Raw genomic sequence first — 23,868 nt, 5'->3', positions numbered from 1 at the left:
TATTTAAAGAGGAAAAAAATCATTTTAAAATGTCCGAAATATTAAACTGCTCGGAATATTTTGAGTTTCCGTATTTTGACACCGTCCTTGGAGGACAACTAGCGGTCAAGGAGGCGTACTGTATGAGGCGTTTTCTTTTTCTCAGCTGCATAAAACCAATGTGTTCAAAGATTACTGCGCCATATAAACAGAGTCTGGTTTTGTGCTTCCATCCAGCAGTATCGAAGGTGTGGCAGAAGACTGTGGTTTAGAAAACCAACATTATGTAAGTGCAGCTGCACCTGTAGTATAGCTGAAAACCACGTTGCTCCAGTCTGGTGAGAGTTTAGTGGGTGTGTTACAAAGCTAAAATGCCTGATGGCAAAAATGCTGAACTGCTCTCATCTGTGAACTGAAAGAGGCCTAATGCGTTCCCATCAGATATGCCTGTGGGCTGAGCTCAGTCAATGCTAAGGCATCAAATGACAAAACTAACAGTAACATGCATGCATAGAGTATATTGTTGACTTTTGGGATAATCCACTTATGTGAGATCAGAAAAACTCTTACCAGCTCCAGAGGGCCAAAGAGGAAGTGAACCAGCTCAGATGCACTTGGGTTCTGTATGTGTTTCTTCAGTTTGGCCTGCAGGGAGCGCAGTGACAGACACACAGCAATGAGGCGTTGAAGAGACAACAGCTGATGAATGAGGGAGGCTAGGTGCTTTGATATCTCACCAAGAGGTTGAAGGCCAGTTTCAGTTTCTGCAGGCTATCAATGAACTCTGCTTCAGAGGGGGGCTTGGCTCGCAGGGTCAGCACGCCCTCTGCAAACAACCAATGCAACAATGACCACACACAGACTCCAGAGTTACCCGCCGGCCACACAGACACAATACAGATGGGACACAGTTTTCACTTTCTGGCCAGAGGTCAAAGTCATAAAAACCTGAATGCTCATCTAGTCAGAAGCTTATGGCTTTTGTTTCCAGTGAAATAAAAGACAATGACACAGAAATGGTAGTTAGCAGATAGCCTCAATCAGCTTTATAGATACAGGTCACCTTTGGCCAGAGAGTACGAGAGAACGTGGTGCAGCAGTGTTTCTCAACCTGAGCTCAATAGCTCACAGTTATGAGAGGTTCAGAATGACATTTGACTGATAATTCTTACCCAGATTAAGTGACAGTAGATAAGACACTGACCTCAAAGTTGAGAAACAAATTCTCAAAACGGAGAATTCGTCACTTCCAGCACACTTGACCACACATCGTTATTACCAGACGATGTGGATAAACTCACACATGTGCGTTTGTCTCCTGACCCCACACAAGGACAGTGTCGCATGTAATATGCACGTTACGCTTAACTGCACACGCGTGTTGACATAAAACATCACATCAGCGCCAGCGTTGGGCAGTAAAACATTACTCAGCAACATTTACAGTAATATTATTGCTTTGTGCAACAATCACAGGAGGCGACTGCTTTGACGTCACACACCACCGCCTCCAAGAGAGATCAAACAGAATATCGGTTTGTTTTGGTTTGCCGTCATTTTAAAGTGGAAGAATGCAATAATATTACTCCAGTTATAAGAGTTGCATAATGAGAATCGTATTACTTAAAAGAAGCCCAAAGTGGCCACTACTACAACACATACATCAGTGGATGAGAGTCCTTGGCCACAGAACACAAAGAGACACAAACATGGCGACGTGAGCAATATGAACATATTGTCACTGTGTTTGTGCCACCAGATGAGAAGAAAGGGAGACAGACCTGCTGGTCCTTTCTTCTTATTCTTCTTACTCTTGTTGCGCTGGTTGAGCTGAGCAAAGGCCTCTGCTGCCTTCTGCAGCCGTGCCACAAAGATCTCAATGTCATCCAGGGCACAGTTAAGGATTTGCTGAGGGGGACAAATGCTCAGGTTTAGGCTTTGAAGAATGTAGCTACATGAGACGTGAAAGGAGCAGCGTAGCATATTAGCAGGTGTCCCTGTGGATAAAGAAAGGCACTCACCACATCCTTCTCAATGCGCTGGGCCAGCTTTTCATGTGACTCTGAGTCACTTTGCCTGAAAGCTCGTCTGTCTACAAAGACAAAAAGAGACAAAAATGAATCAAATTGACCACTGAACAAAACATTTAGAATAAAAAGCGAGCCGTGGATGCGTGTCAAATCTCACCCTGTGTGTCCACGGCTGCCACTCGTCCCCTTGCGGCAGGTGGTGGGCCCTTAGGGGCCGACGGGGGGAGGATAGTCTCTCTGTGACGCTTCATTTTTTCCTGGTTCACCCTTAACGGGAAGACATGATGACAAGTTAGCTCGCGGCTAGTTACCTTCTCAAATGTGTCTTTGACTGCATGAGTTTACATATATTAGCACTAATCTCACTTCAGAGTCTGAGGCCTCATATTCTTCCCGTGCTTGACGTCTCCAATGGCACTGTCAATGTCTGCATGAACCATCTCAGCCTGAAGAAAGTGAGGGAGAGACACAAGTTAACATTAATATTAAAATATTCCCATTTAGTAGGTTCACTCTGAGCCATACCAAAAAAAAAGAGAAAAAAAAGTTATTTCAGTGAGAGTGTGAAAAAGGTTAAACAACAAGACAAATATAAACTTATTTGACCAACTCACGTGGTTTAAAGTTTTACAGTACACTGAATTCACCTCTCTAAAGCATGTTAACACCTGCAAACTTTAATTCTCAAATCTGAAATATATCCAGATGTAAAGACGTGAAAGCTGCTGGCTCTAGACATTTTTAACAACACTATATCTGGTTTGTGTTGTTGGTTATGGTGATTTCTGTTTTTTCTCAAACACAATCCTCATGTGATAAAGCAAAGGTCACTCTAGTAAATCTTTATGACCCAGCGCTTTCTTGTCTAGTCTTAGCCAGGGCTAAAAGATCCAGCATTCTAATAAACCCATTTTTGACATTTAAACCAACAAAGAAGTCATTTTCCCCCCTTAAATGGCCTGAAATAACAGGAAGTTAATCAAATAAGGTAACACAGAAATACTGCCTTTACTCCCACATGGAACATTGGCCCTTATATTCAAAATCAATCCCCAAAGCCTCATTCGGAGCCAGGAAACAACACTGACTAGTGGTGATTCTGAACTACACAGACATAATGTTATTACAGTGAGTTAACAGAGTTCCAGCTTCCTCCATACAAATATACAGGCTGCAAAGACAATAGTGCTGAAATCTGACCTGTAGTGCTCTGGTATCAGCAGCTAGGTTTTCTTAATGATATAAAACACAAAGCCATCCATCATGCAAAGACAATGTAATAATGTGGCGTATTCAAACAAAAACTCACGTCCACTTCGTCGCAGTGGAAAAAGTGGATGTCGGGTTTGTACTGGTCCTTGTCCTGACACACGAGCAGCACCACGGAGGGGTAACGGGTCTGATTCAGCACCGTCTGACACATGTGGATCGTTGGAAGAGGGAAGTTCTCCAACTCTTCCTGTAGCAGAACAACAAAAAGATAAGAAAGAGGTGGAAATAGGGAAAGAGCGAGACACCAACTGAGTACAAAATAATCAGACACATAGCCTTCTAAATGACTTGTACGAGAGAAAAGGCATAATTACAGGACTCTATTGTAGCATTGCAACGGAAAACAAAGTATATACAGCAAGTCTGACTGTGTTCAGGACTAACACAATGCAACAAGATTATTAATGCTGTTCATCTCCCTTGCCTGTCATTATTGGAACACAGAAATGTCGGTATTTCATGTTGAAATAATGTTCTGAGGTGTAAACAGATGCTTGGAGCTGTACCTGCGTATCACAATCCAAAAGTCTGACTGACTTGTCTGTGACCTGGAGGAGCATCTCCTGGGTCCAGATTTTGTCTTTTGAGTCCAGAAGAATCAGTTTCTTGATTGCATCATCCACTGTGGCGATGGACTCTGTCTTGTCCATAACAAATGTGGAAAGATGCTGCAGAGAAAACAGTTGTTGGTGACTTAGTGTGTTAGTGGAAGTCAACTAAAAACAGCACCTGCACTTGAAGCTGTGCTCAAGAAAGTGGTTAGTCATAATTTGCAATATACTTGATCTAATTTTCAAATATAAGGAAGGAAGCTTGTGACATTTGGGATATGCTTACTTTATGCTTAGACCCTATATCAGATTACAGCTTTAGGACTGAAATAGAAAGAAACAAATAGAAAATTCTGTCTCGAAGCAGCTCAAAAGTTTCCTAATTAACACATTATATGTTATTTTTAATCTCTCATCAAAAAAAGAAGCATGTGCCAAGTATGCGTTTCTTGGCTGGGAGTAGCAGGCTGTTCACTGTTGACCGATGACACAATGACACACAATGACAAAACTCCTGGAAGTGCGGGGGGCAGCCAAGAAACAGTCTGGCACCACAGTGTTTATTTTTTTACACTTTTTTATGATTAAGTATAGCATAACTTGTTAATTAGTTAACCAGGGGAGCCACCTCCCTGTCTTCAGTCTTTAAGCTAACCTGCGGTGACTCCATAGAGAACATAGAGCCACAATCAATCTACTTATCTAACTCTCAGCAAGAAAACAAATAAAAATGTTCCCTCATTTCTTTAACTGTACTCTCTTGCTATATAAATGCTTCATTTAACTGACTTTTGTGTAGCTGGGTGAGTTTCTGTTTATCTGATCAAAACTGAACTACTGCCACTAAGTGGCTGCTGGCACCAGGATTGTTATCTTGTGTATCATTACTCACCCATGCGTGATAATGAGGGAGGCATTTAGAAGATATCCTATTAATGTGGACACAGGACATAGTTCAGAAACATGCCTGACCCAAAGCACGTCTCGGACTCAGTCGTTCCAACATTAGCTCATTACTGCTGCAATCAAAGGCCCGACTGTTTTATTATAACAAAGTTCCAGTAAGTGAAATGTAATCAGAAGATGAACCTGTGTGTCAGCTTTTATCTCTGGGCAAAAGAACAATATGCCATAACCTTCATAGTGTCGTTATCTTGCTTTGCAAATGAGGTTACGTGACAAGCATTTTAAACCCATAAGTTAACAGCATTATATGAGATAATGTAAAAAAAATTTACAGATAAATGTCACAGTAACGCCCTGAATGATCAGGACACTGACTATTACATCTTCGTTGCATGGAATGTAAACACAGACATCTCCAGTAACATACTACTACATTATACCGTAGTCTAAAAAAGTTTTAAAAAACGCTATAAAGGCAGAGCAATGACAAAAAACACTGTGCATAAGAATACCGCGGTTTCATAAACACTTAAATTCATTTTACATTAATGACCTCTAAAATCCTTATGAGCGAAATAAGAAGTTAAAGTGTGTTAAAATAAGTGTAACACTGAATAAATGAATGAACACACACTGTGTGAGTCTACGCTTCTTTGCTTTAATTTTGAAATACAATGAGATATGAAAATCAATGAAATAATGATCATTTTACCTCAACGTGATACTGCGACGTCTCCTGCATGATAAAATTGGAGTTGGAGTATTTTTTCCTCTGCTCTGTTGATAAGAACAAAAAAATAAATTTACATTTCAGAAAGTAAAAACCTCCTCGGTCGGTGCTGCTTGCGATCCTGCTGTATATATGTACACCTATATAAACAACATTGACCTCAACTCCACAGGTCGAACCTTTTAGCGGAGTGAACAGCTGAAAGGACGCATTAAAGCTGAGAACAGCAGGAGGGCAATAAGGAAGTGACAAAGAATCGTAATGTATGCTCCTTTTACTTTTTCCATGAGGTCAACTGCTAATCCCAATGTTAACTACACTGTTCAGATATATTGCACGCTTTCTAAAATAAAGTTTTCATCCTTATGATTTTCGACTATATTTTAAGGTAAAGGAATAGATCTGCAGCTGCTCGCTGCCTGAGGGCAAGTAACACGAGATCAGAGCTATGTGAGAAATTCATAATTAAGTGTGAAATCAGAGGATACTTGAGTATTAATTCACTGTGCTCCATATTAAAATATTTTGGCCGAGCTGGGATTAAATCTTCGTCAGATCCAGCGCACCGTTCAGAGGCACAGATTTACTGGAGGGTCAAAGATCAGTGACAGCGTCACACTTCCTCATCTTTACCTTTCAGCTGGTTAAAAGCTGTAAAAATCAGACTGAAGTACAGTTTCCACACCTTAAAGTTCTGTAGTAGTGAGACGGCTGAAACGATTACCGCTACAACTGGAGAACTATTCCTGAAGGCTTAAACTTAAAGAAATAACAGCAAATTATAACTTAATAGCCTAAGACTTTTGCACACTGCTGCAATAGGAACAACTGCATTCAATACAGTAAGGAAAAAGGTCACGTTCAGGCTTGTTTTAAGACACGCTTGATAAGCCTTTACAAATACTTGAAACTAAATCTAAACCCACCATTAATGCTTCCTTATTCACAAAACAGTCAAATTCTACAGTGCAGACACTGTAGAATTACAGATTACAGATTAGGAAGCTCTAGGTTTCATCTACACATCTGGCCCATTTGTCACAAAAAATTTTTCATACATAAAAATAAGTTCCAAGCAAAAACTATTTGAGACAATAAGCTCAGTAAAGCTCAATAAACACGATGAGAGCTGCAGATTAGGGTGCGTTACACGTTTTGAGACAAATGTAATGATAAAAACATAAATCACAGCAGTTTAAAAAAAAACAAAACAAAACCAAAAAACATTTAACCTTTTCAAAGCCTAGGTTCAACATGCAGTGATCCATATCAAATGTCCGATGCACAAAAACACTGAAACTCATGTCACCATTGTGTTAGCGTGATGCATGTTCTGCATGTGCTGCATGCACTGCGTGTGCTGTTGGCTCAAGGCTTTCTTTTTGAACAGGCTGATTACAAATGAGTGTGCCAGTGTGCTCATTGACCCATTTACCAGTTGAATAGTCTGCAGGTAACAATTACGGTTAAATGAGAGCATGGCTCAATCAACTCCATTGCTAGATATCAACTCGCTCTGTGTCCCCAGTCCCCTACCCAACAAAATCAACACGCTTATGTCACGCAGATTTTCTATTCGTACAGACATAGTTCTGTTCATGTGCTTTACAGCAACACAAAGCCACTCTGTTTGCCTAGCACTTACCAAAATGTGCAATAATGCTTTAAATGACATTCTAATATTCGATATTCCAATTCATTGTGGTAATGAACATGCTTCTTAGAGTCCTACATGTTTGCCTGTGATGAAACAAGACCTCTAAAGGGGACAATTTTAGAGCCAGCGCAACCGCTGCCCAAACAATGCAAGCATTTCTCTTTCCTCTTCCAGCCATTTCCTCTCTGCTTGGCTCCTCACAGGTGAAACACAAGCGTCGGGTGTCGATCTGAAAGACGAGCTCCCCCCATGTCTTATTAATGACTGACATTTATGCCAGTCAATTCACAGTGCCACGGCAGCTTACAATAACAGCCACTTAGCAGGCAGATGGGCAAATCCTCAGAGGTCTGAAGAGTCAATGACCAGTGACAAACATGGCTCCCTGGCAGATTATCAAACCAATACATGACCCAGGTCAATCGGACAATCCTATACTGGGAAACTATTAAACATATTTAATGGGATTCAATCCAAAACCAACAAAACTGGTGATTATCTGAGTAGCAGACAAAGAATTTTGAATCAGTTTGACTAATAATGAAAAATTGCATCATCACAATTATATATCTAGTCAATCACCAACACCTTGATGGCAAAACTTTGTGATTTCTTTCTAACTGTGCCACCGCCCTTTAGATACGGAAGTTTCCGGCTGCGTCAACAAAGACTTGACCATATGTTGCTAGCAAGGACCACATCAACACCTCTCACAGCCTGACACCACTAACCAAAAGAAGAGACACTAAATGCAGTGGATCAATCGCAGAGATTCAACTGAATTACAAAACAACACAGACATTCAAGAAAAGCAACAGAGCAGGAAAACATCAATTCGAACCTGTTGATTTAGTCCCACCCAAGAAAAAGTTTACCTGTGATCCTCAACCCAAAACTTCCCGAGAAACTTATTATAGCTGCCAGGTGATTTTCAAGTCCGCAGATGATGAGTCCTAAGTGGCGTCTTTCTGCTTTACCCCAAAGCTGCTGCTGCTGCTGATAACAGATCAAGTGGGAGGACCTGTGCATCATTTGCATTCGTTTTTCTGCTGGACTGCACTGTGTGAATGGTAGGGTGGTTTGCATATGGGAGATTGTTATAATTTAACTAATGTACGTGTGTTTATTCAGCATAGTGTGAACAACCATCCTACACTGACCTACCAAATATCTAGCACTGTCATGGTTGGTGTTCAGTATTTTCCACTCTTGGGGTTAAAAAGGATGGGCACGTGGCTGTCACCCTGCAGTGAGACGGTAGTGGTGACCATCTGCCAAACAACACAAGCTCATCACACGTACGGTGGGATACTTCACAAAGATTGCTAGAGTGGGAGTTTCCTGTGGATATTTGGATGATTTACGGCTCCGATATGTCACACAGACAACGAGGTGCACAGTCAGAAGTTTTGGGAACATCTTGCATCCCTACAATAGCGTCATCTGCCATTTCAGGCGATTCTAAATTTGGCCATGCAGGAAAGTGGGTTGTTCTGCTGTAGCTCGGCGTAGGTTTCTATCTGTGCCTACTATGTTGTGAAATAGTTCTTTATGTTGACAGTGTGGAAGGAGGTGTTGGCAGGAACCAGTGAGCTAATGTCTGAGGCAACGAGGGGAGGACCGGAGGCCTGAGTCCGCCTTTTCCTTTTCACTTTTCAATGTGCCCTTTATTCACCTGCAAGACATGGCCACCTCACCCTGTTCCAACCACACGTTAAAAACTGCCACACCCTGCAGTGTAAGCGAATTTCAGTGACACACACCCTAAGACAAGCATGCAACAGCTAAAATAAAAAGTCACTTCATGCCAGTACTGGATTACTGAGTTTAATAGCACTTACTACCGATTGGTAATGCAGCCCAACAATGCAAATGGGACACTAAAATAACAAGCATATCCCTGAATTCAAAGAATGTGACTAAGTGCAGATACACACACACTGGCATACATACAGTCCAGTGAGGACTACACCTGCGGCAACATGCCACAGAGTGAGTTTCCGGACACAGTCATTTGCAAAGCAAATGGAAAATTGTTGTGATTTGTGTCAGTAACAGGGCTAATCCACACAGATTGACTAGGAACAGTTTGGAAAGGTATCTAATTAAGAAAATACAGCTAAAGCTGTAAATCCTTAAAAATTGGTCACAAATCTATAGTTTCATTTTTAAGTAAACCAAGCAATGTGAAAAAAAAGTATAGAGCATTTGGGATCTATTTTCAGTAACAGATTCTTGCAAGAAAGTAAGCAAATTCTCAATACTAAACATCTAATTCCCCGACACGTAAGAGTATCCAAACTCTTCAATGACAAGCTGTAAACTGTAGCTAGCCTGCTGTGAGTCATGCCACAGAAATAAGGGCATGTCGCAACAAAGTTCTGGAAACAAGCGAACAACAAAATGATCTTTCAGGAACAAACAGCGCAACACCTCAACCTACTTCCATGAAGCCACTTACCATAGAGGGCCTTGGCGCTGAGCTTGCTGTCCGATCTGGCCACTCCACTGAAATGACAAGAAGAGGGTACAGGGTTACGCAGCATGCCCTTCATCTTCTGACCCGCACCTCACGATAGTTAAGTGTCACAAACCCTTTTGCATGCACAGAAAAAAATACGAGCTATATACAGAGAGGAGACTGGCCAGCACTGGATGAGATTAGCCTGAGATTCTGAGCATATGGATCAGGGAGAGGGAGAGAGGGAGAGTGGAAGAGGGAGGGGGGGGGGGGGGTGTAGGGCACAGGGGAAGGCTGGAGCCAGAGACCCAGGCAAAACAAACAATTTTCAACAGAGCGGCTCTGTACCCAAAGTCCCTGACCCACACCACCTTCCACACACTGGGTTAGTGATTTTCTCTTGCCTGTGTGAGAGTAACCCAGCAGCATTAGCTAACACACTGAAAGGTAAACATCCAGAGGGGAAGCAGCAGGAATGTGACACTCACTTGGCTTGCTTCAGCGGAGATCCCTGGTGATTCATGATTTAAGGCATCTACCTGAATGAAGAAAATGACAGACAGAGTGAGAGAAGAGAAGGAGGAGAAGGGAAAATATTTTACCCTACAATAGCGTCGAATTTCCCAGAGGAACCCACCCGAGGGATTAATAAAGTTCTATCTTATCTTAATAAGCATGTGTCATGTCTTAAAAACAGCTCAGACATTTTTCCAAGCAGAGATTCCTCGCACTCCACTTTGAGCTCATTTATAATCCAAAGGGTAAAGGCTCATAAATCTATATAACTACATTATCAAGGTTGCAGATCCAGTATGCAAAGCGTACTCTGCTGCACACTCTGTTTTTTCACTGTAGAGAGCCAGGTGTTTGGCCTGTACTGCTAAGAGTCTGGGGGCTGATCTGGGACAATGGCAGGCAGCAGGCTGACGTACTCTGTGTAATTAGATCCAACATGTTGAAGACTATATCTGCATAGCTGCAATTAATTAACTCGGTTGGTTTTTACATCCACATTGATAATTGTCAGAGTCCCGAAGGACGCAGCGTGTAACAGAGCACTGCATCTAAATCTGAGAGATCAGTGGGAGCAGAAAACGAGCGAAAACAACTGTCACACACCTTTCAGCCTGGAGACTTTAACCTGTCTATCAAGCCATTCACAACAAGGTTATATAATGTGAGCCACAACAAACACTGTGATTGAACCAGTGACTGTACAGGTGACTTTTTTTATAGTCACTGGCATGAACACGTTATCACACTAGAGATTTTGCAAGGACTTATAAGGATTTCAGCTACATTGCAGACCATAAATAGATTAAACCTAAATGCCATTACAGTAATTTTTTTTATCAATGCATGAACCACTAATAACCGTGAGTTGAACGCAACACTGAATTCTCAGCTGGAGTGACTTTTAGACTCCAAATATCACTTTAAGCAGCCAGTTCAGTTTGTATCCTCAAACAGGGATGAGCGTTTAGAAGGAATTTCAACTTTTCTACAACGACACAAACTGTGGGAAACTGACACTGAGATACTCGGAGGCATTGGACGTGCTTCCCACAACAGGTATAAACATTCCAGTATCTTTCTTTTTTAAACAAACTGTTCTGACATTTCCTCGTGTCATGCCTTACCTCCTTCCTGAAGTCAAAACTGTTATGTCGTCCTAACAAGCACTACTCTACGCTACTTATCTACAACCTATAGCAGTTACATGTGTACGGGTGCGGTCTGAAAAGCTTATCTCGTTGGCCGATCATAAACTTAATCTTATTTACGGATAATCTCTTCAGATCTTTTGAAACAAAGAGGGGGCAATTCATAAAAGCAGTTTAGCCAACCACAGTCATACTTATTATAAGTTAAAATATGGTTATGTCCACGATGGGGCCACCTCCTCGCTGAAGATTACTACAACAAAGAGTCACATGAGCAAAGGGAAAAAAAGAAAAGAAAAGGCTATATTTACTTTAGTAAGCCTGCCCAAAAGATAGACTTCCTCTTTCCGCCCTTATCACTCTGGCCATCCTCCGTCAGTGCTATTGTTCACGGTTCTGGCCTGTTGCCAGGTTTCAGGATGGAGGTGAAGCCAAAGCAGTACAGGTAGGGTGTCAAGTGCTGTGAACTTGATGGCAAGAGGCCACCTGCTCACCTCCGCTTACTGACATTTATTGTGTGTATTGCTGAATAATGACAACCCTTTACTCAGAGGAAATTACACTGAATGACAGCAACAATTACGTACTAAACAAGGAGCCCTCTGAGAGCAAAAACCTCCACCCAGGCAGATCACTCACTGAGCAGTATTTAACTTTAAGGAAATAGTAATGCATTTTACATTTGATTATTAATTTGGTTCTTTTAAACATACATTTCTATATACATCAATAAAAACAAGTGCCAAGTGCAGAATTTTGTTTTTTGCCTCACTGGAACTTATTTTAACACGCTCATTATTTTTGCGGCTAAGTACATTTCTTAGTCAATTTAGTAATAAATAGCAAGTTAAGAAAATTGAATAAAAAAAAATCTAATAATTCAGGAACATTGTACATGTATTCAAGCTGCTATGTATTGAATCAGTCATAACCTGTTACTGTAATGTACATAGCAAAGCCAAAATAAAACAAATGTTGACAATACAAACAAAAGCAGTAGAATTTCAAGTAGTTTTACATGACGTGTAAGGTGATACTTAGAAGCTCCTTATATCATTGTTGACCTTCAGAGGTCAGAGGTTAAATGTGAAGTTATATTTTAAATCTTCATACCCTACTTTGACAACACAATAAGAATAAATGTTTCTAAGGCTTTTTGCCAATTTTCAACCAACAAATCATTATGTTGACCTCAAAGACCTTGGTGGATCTCAGCCAAAACATACGGTAATGGATTGCTAACATGAGCCCACTCTACACCTCTACAAAGTTTTATTAAAATTCATTCAAAACATTTCAGGCTATTATGTTTACAGACAAAATGGCACGCACGCATGCAAATACAACCACAAACATAACCCCCTTGGCCGGGTTAATAAGAAGCAGAGGATGCTCGTGTTTTTTCTTTTAAATCTACTAATTTAAGAAGAAAAAAAAAGAACAACAATATCAGGCTGGTTAAATTTCATATTTGAGAGAATTAGGTCCGATATCGAATTGCTTTCTTTGACAAAAAGTTATCTGAGTGTGAGTCCCGACTCAGCAAAGCTCTGCCTTATAGTACAGTCTCATATTTTAGATTTGTGGTATAATTGTTTTTGGATTGAAAACTGTCTGTCAGCATGCTAACAAATACAAACCCACAAACTCACATAAAGGTTTAACACTGAAGGTTAATTCAAATCTATGTGCGTGCATATTTCAAAGTGGATTTTCTCCAGGAACGTGCATAATTATGAAAACCTCAATATTTCTTTGCTCATAGTACGCCACATACGGTTTGGACTAAATAAACAAAGGTTTCTTTAGTGCAGGATTTGCAGAAAAGGCAATAGCTACAATAAAATACAGAAACGTTCTACAAGAGGCTATTTCAGTTGCAGTAGGCAGAAATTTAAAAAGACAAAGTAAAGGTCTGCTGGCCTTCACTCTCTGTTCTAAGCCTGGCATATCCACACGCATGAAATCTCTCGGGGTTCTCACACCCCAGGAGACTGCAGCTCCTTAAGTTACTTTAAACGACAGCTCTAAAACAAACAACATATAAAAAGCATTCCAGCTCCAAGCAACACTGCAAACGCCCCACAACACACCTGAAGCTGCACAAATGAGTCACAGCCTCATTACTGTGACATAATCAGCACATGCTCATTAGCTGCCTCTTGTATAAGGAACACTTGTTTTGAAGACTGATGTCAAATGAGTCCGACTACAACAGATGTGCTTATTTTAAAAACATCAACGCTACAAAGTTAGAAAACCTTATATAGTAAGTGCTGCATCAATGATCTCTTATAAGTGCCATTACATTGACCCATGGTCTTGAAAAACAATCTCATTAGTGATAACAGTTCCTTGCTTTTTTGTAACTCGCTCACACTGTTATGATAGCTGGAAGTAACTTTTATAAAGACTGTGACTCTCATATTAGTAGCTATTACTTCTCTTTTGGTGATTAATGTGCAGCATATTAGGAGGTTACTCCTACACCCATTAATCTGGAATTAAACCATGATCCTTTGACAATCGAGTTAAATGCTGCAATTAAAACGGTTGGTGAAATCAGATGTAAACTAGGGCAGCGACGTGTACTTTTCTGTTCTGTTGCAAGCAAAGCAAATACATGCACGCTCAAAAACATGAAGTGATAGCTTTGTGCAAAATGCATCTAAAATATATCAAATCAAAGTGTTGTTAATTCAAATAATTCTTCATTGAGGAAAATGTGCTTGGTATAAACTAGAGATGGACCGATCCGATATTACGTATCGGTATCGGTCCGATACTGACCTAAATTACTGGATCGGATATCGGAGAAAAATAAAAAATGTAATCCGATCCATTAAATATCACGAAAGCACCTCACAAAACTTGCAACACGCCGTAACTCGCCTCAGAACGTCGGAGCAGTATGCATCACGTGATAGAGCAGCTGTGGCATGCGGGACCTGTCGGTGGTCTGGATAGCATTTGGAGCTTCGCTAGCAACCTGGCATTTCATCTCCGACAAAGTTATCCCCGAGAGAAGTAAAGCAAGTGTGTAAGTCCATCTCTGAATGTTTGTAAAGCATTCCCACGTTAAGCTTAACGAGCGACTGCCTCTCGCTCTCCGGCTGCTACTTCAATCGTGAAACTGCTAATGATCAGCTGATCGGCTTTTCTGTCATGAGTCTCTCTTGTTTGTTTTTGGTCCACTTTGCGCCAGAAAGAGCAAACCAGCGGCTGAACAACAGCAGCACGTTTAAGCTTGATAAGCTGTTGTTAGAATTTATTTAATATTACTTTCTACACCAGGATCTTTTTCTACTTAGCTGACGCTGGTAACTGTGCAGGGGCGGATCTAGCAAAGTTTAGCCAGGGGGGCCGATAGGGCATTAACTGGGAAAAGGGGGCACAAAGACATACTTTTCTTTCTTATTCTCATTTAAAATGTCTAGCTTTTAATAAATAATTATCTGACACCCAAAGTTTTAATTTGATGTAAAATGAATAGAAGTCAATTACTGTATATAGTGACTATTAAGTCTAATATATATACCCTAGTAAGCTATAGTACATTTTCCTTTGGGAAGGTACCATCTGTGCAGTCTGCAATTTTGTTGAAGAAAGATGTTGAATCTATTTAATATTTCTTGAAAAATAATTGATTTCTGTGCATTTTTTTTCACACTGCATCAAATTAAGGTTGATTACATTGATTAAGCATCATGAGGTGGAGCGTGAGGGGTGGTTCCCTATTTTTTATTTATTTATTTTTGTTGTTGCTGGGAGTTGGAACCCTATTAGTTAGGTTGCTTAATATTTACGCTAAGTACTCTTTAAAATACCAGAATAGGGAGGATGGTGTAGGTCTAAGTTTATTAGATTGATCAGTATTGCTGAACTATGAAATATTTTTTTTGTATACAGGTATAACAGAATAGCTTTAGTGTAGTTGTTGTTTTAAACTTGAGTATGAACTTGCAGACTTGCAAAATGCAGCAAGATATTTTAAAAAACAGTTTTGTTGATTAAAAAACACTATATCGGATTCATATCGGTATCGGCAGATATCCAAATTTATGACATCGGTATCGGTATCGGACATAAAAAAGTGGTATCGTGCCATCTCTAGTATAAACTGGATGTGTGCTAATTGAGCAAATTTCATTTGACCAGACTCCATTAAATGTAACACTTTACAATGTACTGTGTGAAATTACATAGGAAAATCTACATGTAATCAAATTACTTTTGATAATGCACATGCAGTACCTGATGCACTGCAAGAGTGTCAGTTATACTTCATCAGTAACAAACTTAACAAAATGTGATAACAAATTAGCTACGAGTCTTTGTCTAATAACACATTTTAATTAAAAATGCTTAGAGGTAGTGTGTGTGTGTGTGTGTGTGTGTGTGTGTGTGTGTGTGTGTTTCAAAAAAAAAAAAAAAAACATTGACTACTACTATCTGAAGCTTATTCCTGAATTTTAATGTTTTTTAACTTATAAAGTATTTGCACACTTGCAGGTTAATATCTAGTTTTTATATCTAAATAATGAATGTTCTGTATTAGTCAGGTGATATAGATCTCAGCTGGATACAGTGGCTTTATGTGAGATTATAGACTACACTATATAATATTAAAAAATAAATCGTGTATATTATAAGCTCATTCATTAACATGTAGTCTATGCTACCAGACCACCACCATTTGTTTTCTCTGCAAAAAAATTGAAACTTTTTATTATATATATATTTTAAAACCTCAACACACCACGTCTAAAACAACAGCAAACATGACTTTTGACCACACAGGAACCAATTACTTGTTTATTATACTGCCATCTGCTTTCTTCCATGCCAGTAACTGACTGCTTCCATGAAGCCTGGTGGTTCCCATCCATTCGGTTCACATCGGTGTACACAAGGTTACACGGAGTTTATAAATGAATACGTTTAACTAATCACGCAGCGTTATTATATAAACTTAGACAAGACAAACTTAAAGGGCAAAGTTAAACTTTTACTGGCGCACAAGATCGTATGACACGACTGAAAAGCTCCAGTGTAGTCAATTTGCGATTTATGAAGCAAATACTTATTTATTTATTCGTTTTAATGTAAATTTAATGTAATGGCTTTAGACACAAACAGTTGACTAGCATATCTGTTACCCATCATTGAAACTTACTGTGAAAATTTCCGGATTGGATGCGAAAGGTGACAAACGTGGATGAAACAGCGCCTTAAACATCAGCCAGCCATCCCAACCTGCAGCTAGAAAACTAAAAGAAAACCCTCCGCTGCAAATCTCGCACTATCTCTAATCTCAGTAAACCCGCTGGACTCAAAAACTGCACACCTGTAGCACAAGAAGCTTCCAGTCGGTTCTCAGAAACTGCGCCGTTGAGAAGGTGACTCTACAGGTAACTTTAGAGGGGCGGAGCTCCTTGGACACCTTGTTTGGAAGGTGGATCGGTCCTTGTGTTTTTCTCAGAATCTGTCAGGATGGTGACAGTTTTGAAATATGCTGGTGGTGTAACTCCAGTCATTCGCTAAAAAAAATGTCGCCAGTCACTATTCTTTACAATATAAGTTAATGCAAATCATGTAATCGTTCGGCGCCAAACGGGAGGAGGGGGTAGTCCTTCCTTATTCTCCCGCAGTTTGATTTTAAGGGATTTAAGTGGTTAAAGGAGTAATTGTGCAAACAGTTCTTTAAAAAATGTTACTTATTCCGGTTTACCGTGGGGAAACCTTGCGCAACGGCTGGAAGCATTGTTTCAAAATATAAACGACACGTGGGATCTCACATGAGATGTCGTGGGTGACATTCAACCAATGACAGGGCAAAATAAACCGTCAACTTTACATGCATTGATTGAAACGCATTTTCCAATAAAGCTCTTCTCAGGTGGAAGCTTTTAAATTCTGCAGGTTTGTCGTTGTGCAGCAGCACAGTGACTGGTGTAAACTAGTCGAATTCGGTGGGGGGACTGAAAGAGGAGCAACAGCGTGGAACACTGCCCAGGTTTCAGTGTCACCAGCTGGTAAGAATGACCACTCTTTGTATATTGTGCTGTCCTTGCAAAGAAAACCACTAAGATAATGCAGTTCTCAGAGAGGCCTTATTTTTTGTTGACCCCCCTGAATCACCTTAGAATTCACAGCACAAAAGTCTTTGTATAAACGTTGCTGCTGACATCCAGCCAGTGTTTGTGCGTGCTTGTTGCTCAAGGACGGGCACTCTGAAATGTGGATTGTTTTGAAAGTGGTTACTCTGGAAACATTGTCCCTGTGTTTGATCATTAACTTCATCTGTTTGAAGAAAGGAGAGTCGGAAATGCCTCAAAGAACAACACTGACAAACTGCTCTGAGTGCCTGATCTGACATCTGATATGCTCAGCTGAAGTCTAAGAAGCTGGCATGCAGAATTCATATTTGATATGTGATATTTTCAGGTCACTTCAGGCTCTGTTGGCACTTAGAAATGTGATTTGTACATATGTGTGACCACGCTCCAGTTGACTTATTAAAACATCCCACAAAAAACCCCTATATTATTTATTTCAAAAATATTTTCCAAGGAAAATCATCTGGGAAGACTCAAACCTTTATCAACGCAAGTCTGCCCTCTACTGTACAAAACAGGAACACACATAAAAAAAACATTTAATATGAAAAAAAATCCCTGAGAACCTCTCAGCACAGATTAACTCATATTTTTCTATCCCTGCATTTTAACTTATATTACTTTTATAATAGACACAACAGTCCAAATAAGTATTTACAACACAATCCAAGTGATGCTGTTAATTTGTGGTTTTCTTCTTGCAAAAAGAAATCACAGTAGACACACTGTGAGATAAGATGTAAAAAAACAACAACAACAACATGACTTCTTCATGGGCTTCTTCATGAGTGGACCCTGAAAAACAAAAACAAAAAAAAAACATATAAAAATAAGCTGTATCATTGCACATTCATTATACGCACAACCCACTCATGAAACGAGCTGCCCAACAGGATTGTTAGTTTACATGGTTTTTCACGCAAACTAAACCCCTCTCATACAGATTTATTCACTGATCTGCTCCTCATGCACACAATAGAGATTCCGATCAGAATAAGAGAGGGAATTATCGTCGTTGCATCTGTCCTGGAAGGAAAATTTGAGGATGTGATGACATTGCACAAGGTATACAGTATCACATGAAAGAATGCTGCCATTATCAATAATTCAGACATGTCCTAAAGGGAACCGGGGCTTATTTGTTTCATAAACAATAGCATGAACACAAAGAAAGCGCGCCAATGTGGGGGCTTTCAAAACATACGTATGAGATGCTAATGATGTCGACAAATCAACTCAATCAAAATAAATGGAGCCTAAAATGTAGGCCAGCCTCCTGTGGGAATAATGAAGTGTTTTATCTGTGCTTGACACCAGATATTGTAATTTACCAACCTATCTGCCAATTATGCTGACTTGATAAAAAAAGGGGGAGGCATAGTAGGGGTAATACAATAAAAGCCTCTTTGCCTGTCATGAATGAAGCCGTTGAGCTTGAATATAAAAGCTTTGGTTTAGTTTTGAGAAGTGAAATCATGAAAGTGAAACAAACCTGGCAAATCTGGTTAAAGTGCTGAAAGCCAAGACTCCGTCTAAACCATAGAGACCGAGTGAGACGCTGCTGATGATTACATCCGCCCTCATCACGTAGCTCTGCCACACTAGGAAGTAGACCGTCAGCAGGATGGTTGCCCCCGTCAAAAGGAGGTTGCCAAAAACATAGGTCTCGCTCTCTGTCAGGTTGCCCTTCACACCTGTAGACTCAGAGAAAAGCAATGTGTATAGACTGTCTTTGAGTTTACTGATGAATGTGTCCATTTGAAGCAGTCACATTCGTCCTTGACTACGCTCAGGCCGCACAGTGCCACAGTGGTTAGAATAGAATAGAATAGAATTCAACATAGCACTGTTGCTTCACAGAAAAAAGGTTATGGGTTCAAAAACACCAGTCAGCTCTCTGTGCTAGCCTCTTCCTCTTTGCATAACTGGTTAAGAAATTGGCTTCATGGATTGAGTATGTTTGAATTATAAGTGCATGTATTTAGTGAGAACAATGTTTACAATATTATCACATGATATGAAAACGCTATTATTTTGTTTTTAGATATCAGTATCATCACATTCAATTTACTAACATTTCTCAAAGCATATCAATAGTCATTCTGTCAATATGTATTTTCACAACCCAAGCCCTCATTTTTCACATATTTCAGTGTTTGCAAAAACTTTCAAAACCCTCTTAAGGTACAATTTGTGTCCTCCTTGCTAACTAGTAAGTGAGGATTAATAATATGAAGGACTCTCCTCTAACCTTAGCTGGATAAGCAACCATAAAACAACAAATTAATGATTATTACTTTTTTTGTTTTACTTTTATTACCTGGTTAAAAATATAATAAAATGATATATCCTCTCCTCTTTACTCACTTAAGTGATTCAGGATCTGTTACCAGGCAGATATTTGTAATTGTTAATGTTTAAACTGCATCACATTGGCTGATGTCAGCACTTTTCAGCTTAAGATAAAAAATCCAAGCGATGATAAGAGGATTATGAAGGAAACAAACTGAGTGTAAGGGGACTACTGGAGAGTCAAAAGCACTGCATGTGGTGGTCACTTTATTAGGTACACCAAATATCCCAACTTGACATTTATGGCATTGTTTGTTGTCATTGCTGGAAGCAGCCATTAGAAGATGGGCACAGTGTAGTCATAAAGGATCAGATGCGGTGTTTAAATGATATTCAGTTGATACTAAAGACCTTGAAGTGGAGTCCAGAGGACATTCTGTATATACAACAACCAGCAGCCTGAACCCCACTGATACAAGGATGGATGCATGTTTTCATGTTGTTTACACCAAATTCTGATCATACTATCTGAATGTCGCAGCTGAATTCAAGAACCACACCTGGCAACATTTTTTCAATTTTCTGTTGTCCAGTTTTAGTGAGCCAGTGTTGTAGCCTCAGTTTCCTGTTCTCACTTGACAGGAGCGGCACCTGATGCTGTCCTCTGCTGCTGTAGCCCCTCTGTTTTTAGGTTCAATGTGTTGTGAGATGCTCTTCTGCATGCCTTGGCTGTAACGAGTGGTGAAATCCAAGCAGTCCTCTGACCTCTGGGATCAACAAGACATTTTCTCCCAGAGAACTGCTGCTCACTCAATACTTTCTCTTTTTTGGACCACTCTCTGTAAGGTACAACTGGTGCTATTGCTGCATATGGTAAATGGACTGGTTTTTAAATAGTGCCTTTCTACTCTCAAAGAACCCTCAAAGCACTTTATTTACCCATTCATATGCTGAAGCGCTTTCTATCTAATGACATATATGTACCTTTACCTCCTGACCTACAGCACACCAGCAGCCAATAAACAATCTTTGCAGTGAAGAGATGTTGCAAAGACCTAATTAATAAGCCATAAATAAAAATCTGACATAATTTTAAACGGATTTTTTTGCAATTTCCTGTTAACTAAGACCTTTGTAATAAAAAGTTACCTTATTTAGCCTTTTATAAAATCAGATTTGAAATTCTTTGAATCCAGGATCTTGTGATAATAAACCAAATCTGGTTAATCTGGTTTATCATGAGTGCGTGTAAGCGGTCGCACATGTTTTTTTTCCTTCTTGTTTACATGTTGTGCTAAAATGTAAATAGAAACTTGGAACACAAATATTTACATGTATTAAGTATATGTATCACACTTCACAGTTTAGACCTACAAATTGGATGGGTAAGATAGTTACGGGTAAGGAGTATTAAAGTAAATGTGAATTTGTGCAGGGTCCAGCATGTTTTCTATCAACCTTGCCAGCTTCAAGAAGCTGTATTAAACGTATAATAAGTAGGGCATGATAACAGCATGCTTGAAATGGTGCAACTGGCTTTTTGATCGCTTTCTTACCAATGTAGAAATGGAGAAACTCCAGAGCAGCCAGCAGGAAGAGCAGAAAGATGTCACACACCAGAGCATCGGAAGGATAAGACAGCACCAAGCCTGAGAGCAGCAGACACGGTTAGGTACATCGGAGTCTTTGGAAAAGTCGCGTGAGAGACATCACTCACTCTTTTTGATGATTAACCCGAGAGTGAAGAGGAAGTAGAAGACAAAATAGGCGGCTGTCACATGGAGCAGCAGCTGCAGAGTCACAGACGACAGCTGGGTGCAAAGTTAAGCATCACTCGTTATCAGATACTTTTCTGACTGTGGCGTGCACGTTTTAATAATAAAAAGAGAAGGATACGACACCCGCCGGCCTCCCTGCAGACACAGACACACCGAATTAGACTCGGCACAGTGGACCAAAACAGGAAGAACACCGCTGTGAAGTTTTTGTGCGTTAAATTAATACAATTTAAACGTTGTGATACGTTTACTGCTAAGGTTTGTGTTTAGCAACCATAGCAACGCGTCCACCTACCTGGTCTGGGCAGCGCCATTTTGATTTTTTTACTCTCTTTAAACTACAAACGTTAACGTCGCCGCCTGCTGGTGGGAAGATAAAACTACACTTTGGGCCTGGCCAGAAAAAAAACCCTTTATAGCTAACATATAAAATGGAAAATAAATAAAGTAAGTAAAGCAAAGTCATCTTTATCGCTGGACTGGACCCTTTTAGATCACAGGTGTTGGCTTTCAGATTAAAGCCTATGTTTGATACCACTGGTATAAACTGTATTGCTTTTTGTTTTATTGGCCCTGGTAATTTCGCTTTTTTACTGATTAATTGCTGAAACACTAACATCTACTGCATTTAACGATAGATTTAGCGATCTTAGATAGAAAAACATGTTTTTGTATGGTTTAGATATAATAAACTACTCATCAAAAAGACATGCTGAAAGGGATAGCAGGGATAGCAGAGTAGGTAGAGTTGTTGCCCCATGATCGGAAGGTCAGGGGTTCAACTTCACTGAACGGCTAACTTGAGGTACCCCTGAGCAAGGTACTGTTCACCCACTGCTTCACTGGGTGAATGGGTTAAATGCAGAGGAGTAATTTCCCTACGGGGACTAACACCTACACATTTTGTAAGAAAAACAACAGAACCATACATTCATCTATACCTTAAATAAAACACATACGTGTTTAATGAATGTGTGGATTTGACTTGGCCTCCAAACACTCCAGATCCCAATCCAAGGCTCATTCAACTGAAGCCTTGCCACACTGACCACACTGAAAAGCCAGATATTTCCTACAGGAGCAAAAGCAGAGCTAAATGGAGTCCATAGATGCTGGATTTTAATTAGGTCACTGATTGCTCACTTGATTATTAGGCTATAAAAAGTACAAATTGATTCTGTTTTGTTCATTTGTTCCAAGTGGCTAAACAGTCCATCAGTAAACCAGGTGAGAGTTGGAACGCAGGTCACAGAACAGTCTGCCAACAAAGTTTTTAAATTTTGGAGTATCAGGATATAATTTGTCATTTGTTTTTAACTGATAACTTCAGTATTTATTATTTTTGTTGCTAAGGAAGACAGTCATGATCAAAACCTCACCCCACACTTAACCACACTCCAAAGTCTCCATATGTCTTTGTTCGCAGGGTTTATTTCGCCACAACATGTAAGATTTGTGCATGTGTGCGGCACACTCATTCACACACACATACAGTTCGCGAGCTATATGAGATAAGACATACAGAATACCAAAATGAACTGCTTTAACATAGCCAGCTGTTTCATTGTCCTCCGCAGCCTCTATCTGTTTCTCTTTCTTGCTTGTCCTCTGAAACAATCTGCATAGTGTGGCTGGAAGAACGGAGGCGTTGTTGTGGTTGAATGGAGGAAAAGCAGAGGGGTGAAGGGGTGGAGAGGGAGATGGTCCAGCTGTGGGGGAACAAGACAACACAACGGCATCTCACATGTGGGGGAACGGGGGGCGGGGTGGGCGTCAAGGCAGCGGGGGCTGCACACAGTGGCATTGTTATAAGGGGGAGGGGGGGGGGGTGGGATGCAGCTGATAAGGTTGAGAGAAATGGATCATTCCTTCAAATCCTCCCCTTGGGAAGCTTTGACACAAAACACTCCTGTTGCTGCTCGTTTAAGCTCAGGAATTCAAAAAGAAGTCGTTTAAACCACGAAACTGACTCCAGGTCAAAGTTTCACAAATGTTTTTATTACATGAAATGAGTGAGAAAATGTTTATTTTGGGGATCATAAATCATCTCCTGCTGAAAGCGAACTTTAAACTGTGCTGATCAAGTTCCGGACTGGCCCTCTCTGAGCTGCGTGCTGTTTGTGATCATGGAAAAAAATATGTTTTCTCAGTCTAGTCAGTTCTGTTTATTTTTTTCCCCAAAATAACAAATTATAGATTTAGTTTAGAGATTATAATATGATTAAAAGTACCTGCCAGCCCACTATTAGAAAGAGTAAATCATTATGATTCTGTAAAAGGTTTTACACACAGAAAAATAAAGTGGCAAAAATAAAATGACAACAGATTTGTTTAAAGTTATTGCCCATAACTTGTTTAGGAGCATTATAACACTGAAACAAAATAAATAAAAATAAGATCTAGTTAAAGGAAATAATCAGTTGTTTTGT

At 40.0% G+C, this 23,868-nt stretch overlaps 2 protein-coding genes across 4 annotated transcripts in view; both read right to left on the bottom strand.

Annotated features, from left to right (window-relative positions):
- The window catches only part of eps8l2 (EPS8 signaling adaptor L2), a 31,026-nt gene extending 14,375 nt beyond the window's left edge, over positions 1-16,651 (bottom strand). The window contains exons 1-12 of one of the 3 annotated variants that reach the window (XM_085282333.1): positions 16,427-16,651; positions 10,075-10,125; positions 9,587-9,633; positions 5,451-5,515; positions 3,788-3,949; positions 3,319-3,468; positions 2,376-2,455; positions 2,167-2,276; positions 2,001-2,071; positions 1,761-1,887; positions 717-805; positions 550-624 (exon numbers count right to left, since the gene is read on the bottom strand). In XM_085282333.1, the coding sequence (XP_085138459.1) occupies positions 550-624; positions 717-805; positions 1,761-1,887; positions 2,001-2,071; positions 2,167-2,276; positions 2,376-2,455; positions 3,319-3,468; positions 3,788-3,949; positions 5,451-5,515; positions 9,587-9,633; positions 10,075-10,109 (1,011 nt within the window). In that variant the 5' untranslated portion in view covers positions 10,110-10,125; positions 16,427-16,651. Of the gene's footprint in view, positions 1-549; positions 625-716; positions 806-1,760; positions 1,888-2,000; positions 2,072-2,166; positions 2,277-2,375; positions 2,456-3,318; positions 3,469-3,787; positions 3,950-5,450; positions 5,516-9,586; positions 9,809-10,074; positions 10,126-16,426 lie in introns of those variants that run through there. The other 2 variants (XM_085282332.1, XM_085282331.1) reach the window with 2 other exon arrangements.
- Positions 16,652-17,786: 1,135 nt separating this feature from the next.
- Positions 17,787-21,753, bottom strand: LOC146569784 (transmembrane protein 80-like). The gene is made up of 6 exons (XM_085281375.1): positions 21,735-21,753; positions 21,558-21,598; positions 21,379-21,472; positions 21,218-21,310; positions 18,862-19,063; positions 17,787-18,164 (listed from the first exon to the last, which is right to left on the bottom strand). Exons 1-6 carry the CDS (start codon positions 21,751-21,753, stop codon positions 18,152-18,154), a joined length of 462 nt encoding a protein of 153 aa, XP_085137501.1. The 3' UTR covers positions 17,787-18,151.
- Positions 21,754-23,868: the final 2,115 nt, after the last annotated feature.

The sequence above is a fragment of the Mchenga conophoros genome, linkage group LG7 (genome assembly GCF_057382185.1).
Source record: "Mchenga conophoros isolate Kocher_MC1m ecotype Shallow Benthic linkage group LG7, M_conophoros_male_GT1.1, whole genome shotgun sequence".
NCBI classification, from domain to species: domain Eukaryota; kingdom Metazoa; phylum Chordata; class Actinopteri; order Cichliformes; family Cichlidae; genus Mchenga; species Mchenga conophoros.
The sequence above is the reverse complement of the archived record's forward strand: the minus strand, read 5'-3'. Positions and strand labels throughout refer to the sequence as shown.